Source organism: Vollenhovia emeryi, unplaced genomic scaffold (genome assembly GCF_000949405.1).
Source record: "Vollenhovia emeryi isolate VEMERY1.0 unplaced genomic scaffold, V.emery_V1.0 DF939204.1, whole genome shotgun sequence".
In the NCBI taxonomy this organism is placed as follows: domain Eukaryota; kingdom Metazoa; phylum Arthropoda; class Insecta; order Hymenoptera; family Formicidae; genus Vollenhovia; species Vollenhovia emeryi.
Window position 1 is genome coordinate 56693 of NW_011967162.1, and position 4763 is coordinate 61455.

A 4763-nucleotide genomic window follows, 5' to 3' on the forward strand; every position below is an offset into this window, starting at 1 on the left:
GTCTAGTGAATAGATTTTTTACAGGGTTGAGATAGTTACTTTAAAAAGTATCTACTTACAGTTATAGTTTTTTCGCTGAAAAGTAACACGTTACAGTTATTAAAAAAGTAACGAATCGTTTTTTGCAGTTACTTTCTTATGTTATTACTTTCTTATAATAAAAATAAAAATGTCAAATCTGTATTTGAATTGTAAAGTGTTGATAAAGGCGTTTATGCGTAAAGGCAAGGACTAGGACTAATATTACTTTGGTCGTATGACAAATTTTTCAAACATTGGCTGCAAGGAAAATTCTCAAGTATCTAAAAATTCTCTAGCTCGTAGCCAATCGACACGCTTAAAACTTTTGTGTTACAACAAATTTTTTAAGTGTGCTGATTGGCTGCAAGATAGTAAACTTCTCGAGCATCTAGAAATTTTCTATTCAGCAACCAATCAACACGCTTAAAAAATTTGTCAGGTTAATGCGATCTGTGGAGGTTTAAAATATTAAGGTAGCTATTAACGTAGCTATTAAATTACTAGTTATCGAAAAATGTAACTGCGTTAAGTTACAGTTACAGATGAAGAGAAAGTAACGTCGAAGTTAAAATAGAGTAACTGTAACTTTGTTACAAGTAACGAGTTACATCTCAACCTTGATTTTTTGTTAGATTTCTAAACTTAATTTCAATGGTACCGTGCTGTTCTCTAATTCAATCCGATTAGTGGAACACTGTCGATCTGTACACAAAAGCGACATAATTTGTATATTACACAAATGTTCTCATGAATTGACGGTTCTAGATGTAAAAAGTGCAAAAGGTGCAGAATCACTCCAGCATCCCCTTTTGCATTTAAAACTGTCTGTTTTGTGGAAAGATTTGTGTAATACACAAATTAAATAGCACGTGTACAGATGATCGAAAGCAGCTTGCTATTCCGGCTAAATTAAAGAACAATATGACATCACTGAAACTAAGTTTGTAAGTCTAATAAAAATTAATAGTGAGCAACACAAATACCACATGTACTGTATGCGTGTGTTGCTCACTATTAATTTTTATTAGACTTACAAACTTAGTTTCAGTGATGTCATATTGTTCTTTCATTTAGCCGGAATAGCAAGCTGTTTTCGATCTGTACACGTAAGTCATTTAATTTGTATATTACACAAGTGTTTTCGCGAACTGATAGTTTCTAGGTTAGAAAGGTACAAAAGTGCAGAATCACTCCAGCATCCCCTTAAGTGGGATGCGCGTTTCCGGTCCCCCGGGCGGGTGCAACCGACCGATTGTGATCGCACGACCACGCGTTCCGCTCGCGGAACTCGGTTTTTTCAAAGCCGCGATTAATAATAACTCTTCCCCGATGTTGCCCCCCCGCGTGATGACACGTTAAACCGCATCGATCGCGCGCGATCTTTTTTTTGTCCGCTCGGATCGTCTCGCTCCCGGTTTGCCGTGACAACGCGCGACTCGCGTTTCGCCGGCGAATAAAATTTATCGCGATCGATTTCTACTAATCTCTCCAATTCAGCGGAAACTCGCTCGGCCGCGCCGCGAGTTGTACTTCGGTGCGCAACGCCGCGAAAAGTTATGGCTCTTATCTCTTATCGAAGTATGATGCATGGCTGGCCATATGTTGCGCGCGTTTATAATATAGTTTAACCATATAATACCGCCGCGAACACGCCGCGCGTGGCGAAGGAGAAACTGGCGCAAAACTAATATCGCATCGCCACCGCCGACGCTTAATCTTTTAACATCGTTCTTGTATCTCGTTATTTAATTGCGCGCGTAATGTCCGTCAGATATTCGCGCGCGGTCGTTTAGATTTCGGTAAACACCGAGTAGTTATATGTACAATAACATCAATACAAAGGGAAGAGCGCAGGTTAAGTTCGAGCATTAATAGGTTATCATAAATAATTATACAATTTGTTCACGTATGATGAAATGTTGATGAGGTAAAATATTGTGTCACGCTTCGATTTATACTTACATTAATCTTCATCAAGATATTAAGTGCGTTCCAGCAAGACTGCTACGGTAGCGCCACAGCTTTTTTTGCTACAATTGTAGCGGCGCCATATTATACTTACATTAGTGTGCATAACCTCAACATTTTATTTTAATTGTAAGAGTCTCGTTTGCCAATTAACTGAATCGAATAGAATAGAAAGTATTGAAGATTGGCTCATGAATGACATATTGTTCCTATAAGCAATCCTTGAGCAACTATGAAAAATGGCGACCGCTACAGTTGTAGCGGAAAGTTTTGCCGAAACGCACTCACTGTCTTGAGTTACAGCTATATTGGAGATAGTGCGTTCCAAAATAAAGGATGCTTGGATAGTAAAACTACTACAGTATACCTTTTTTCCGTATATTAATGTCTATATTAATATTTCGTATATTAGTGAATAATTGGAAATTCTGCGAAACTGCTGCTCAAACTCCTCTAGCGATCCTACGCGTCGAGCTTCTCGCTTACGATCTGCGAAAGCGCGTAACAGTCCTCCGTTTCAGCAGGCACCGTCTTTTAATTTATAGTAATCTGCACAAGTATTGTAGCTATGTTACAGTCGTTGCGCGAGAAATAACAATCACGTAGTTTCTTAAATGCGTTCCGGAAGACACTGCTACCATGGCGCTACAGCTTGTTTGCTACAATTGTAGTGGCGCCATACTTGCATTAGCGTGCATAACCTCAAAATTGTATTTTAATTGTAAAAGTCGCGTTCACCAATTAATTGAAACGAATAGAATGGCGAATACTGAAGATTGGCTCATGAACGACATATTGTTCCTAGCAATCCTCGAGCAATTATGAAAAATGGCGATCGCTGTACAGTTGTAGCGGAAAGTTTTGCCGAAACACACTCGCGTAGCGCTACCGTAGCACCACAGTAGCAGTGTCTTGTCGGGGCGCACTGAGTTAGTTTCTTAAACATTTTTAATGTTTAAGAAAGTTTTAATGACTTAAATGTCAGATTGTAATAAACTCAGCGAGAAATGACTTGTTGATCGAAATGATGCCGAATCGACATCAAAACCGTTAAATCGACATTTAACGTGACATCGAGCAACGAGTCATTTCTCGCTGGGAATGTGCACTACAGGCAGATAAACTGTAAAATTATCGAAACATTCGGAAAACACGTAATCGTGATTTACGATTTTTCTAGTGCTTACTCGGTCTGTATGCAACCATGACATACTTCTTTATGTCATTCTCCTGAACCGCCACCATACGGTATCTCGTGCAACGGTTGTAGCACAGCATGTAACAGACGCTTGGGAACGTGCGCTCGTTAAAATCGCGATTCCTGGCGCAAATTGTCCGATTACCATCATTATCACTGTCCTCCTCGTACATGGCCTGAGTAGTCGTCTCCTTTCCCAAACCGATCACTTTTTCCTCGTCGCAGTGCTCGCAATTGCACGCTACGTCCTCGACGCCCATCGCGAAAACGGGCACTGCGCACATGCAGCAATTATTACAGCGTCACAAGTTGCCGCTTACGGAAATGCCATGAAAATTACGTTACCGCCGTTCAATTATTCATTACACATTTATATGTGAAAAATTGATAAAGAATATCTCGCTTTTTGTTTTGCTCTAAAGTAAACGTTTATGTATACGTACGCAGTGCAATTACGATGTACAACGATCGCATGTCCGGTATCTAAATCGAGAAATGAGATAAAGCGCGGTATATGAGATGTTTGTCGAGTTGCAAAGTGTAATCGAAACTGAAGCTCGTTAAACGCTATACGACGATCGTCCGTCATTACAGTGCTGTAGCAGAAAAGCTTGTTTTAGACGAAATCGTAGAATACGTAGAATATTATCAAGATGCGCGTAGCTGTGTGCACGTTTTAACGAAAAAAAAAGTGTATTTTTGTGAACATTCTGTTGCTGCATAATTAATGTTAAGCACGATCGTATCTTGTGACAAACGCGAGTGTCACATGCTCTAACTCGGGAGCCGTAAGTGACGAGCACGTAACTGCTGATATATCGGGACCATCGGCACACTGACCTCTGATCTCCTCGGAAAGTAATTTAATATGCGTATACGGAGAGCAGCATCAATGTTAACGGCGCGGCGACGCGAGAGCAACGATTGTTATCGATTGTTTCCGCGTGCTGTAACGCAACGTGGATATTCGGTTACGTAATTGATTAAAGAATTACGTGCAACGTCACTTTAATTATACGCACCTTTTCTCACGGTTCTGTACTGTCGCGACACAGATGGAATCACGTGGCATCACGACAGAAGCTTCCGCGCGATTAGGGGCCGGTTGTTCCAACCTCGTGGTAAAGTTAAATTATATGTCTTCGTTTTTCCCTCAAATTAGACCAAAATCGAACATATGATTTAGCTATTATGGTTAGCTTATCAAGAGGTTGGAAGAAACAACCTTAAAGAAGTTGGTATATTACACCCGGAAAAAAGTCGATTTCTTCGAAATCAAACAAATTTTCTTTGAAATTTGACCTCACTATAAGACTTTTATTGAATTTCAAAGGAATGACTTCTTTACCTTAGCCAAAATTTTATCTGATTAAGGCCTGGTTTTTCTGGCTAACTGTTAACTAGAAGTTAGTCGATTCTCTTCTTAGATAATAATATAAAAAAAGATAGAGAGTCGACTAACCTCTGGTTAATAGTTAACCAGGACATGAAGAACTGGGCTGAAATCTCTAAGAGAATTCATATTTATTTCTGGAAATTTAGCAAATGTTTTAGTAGAAGCAAATGCAAATTTAGT

The 4763-nt window shown here is 39.5% G+C and overlaps 1 protein-coding gene across 1 annotated transcript; it reads right to left on the reverse strand.

Annotated features, from left to right (window-relative positions):
- Positions 1–1928: 1928 nt before the first annotated feature.
- Positions 1929–3757, reverse strand: LOC105561640. The gene is made up of 3 exons (XM_012011803.1): positions 3631–3757; positions 3177–3461; positions 1929–2538 (listed from the first exon to the last, which is right to left on the reverse strand). The coding sequence occupies exons 1-3, from the start codon at positions 3659–3661 to the stop codon at positions 2507–2509; spliced, it is 348 nt and encodes a 115-aa protein (XP_011867193.1). The 5' UTR covers positions 3662–3757; the 3' UTR covers positions 1929–2506.
- Positions 3758–4763: the final 1006 nt, after the last annotated feature.

What these genes read in the sequence shown, in the direction of transcription:
- LOC105561640 (XM_012011803.1), bottom strand. Translation starts at nt 3,661, where the DNA reads ATGCGATCGTTGTACATCGTAATTGCACTGC. An exon ending in GTACATCGTAATTGCACTGC is followed by an intron (nt 3,462 to 3,630) that starts GTACGTATACAT and finishes GCATGTGCGCAG; the next exon opens with TGCCCGTTTTCGCGATGGGC. An exon ending in CATGGTTGCATACAGACCGA is followed by an intron (nt 2,539 to 3,176) that starts GTAAGCACTAGA and finishes ATACTTGTGCAG; the next exon opens with ATTACTATAAATTAAAAGAC.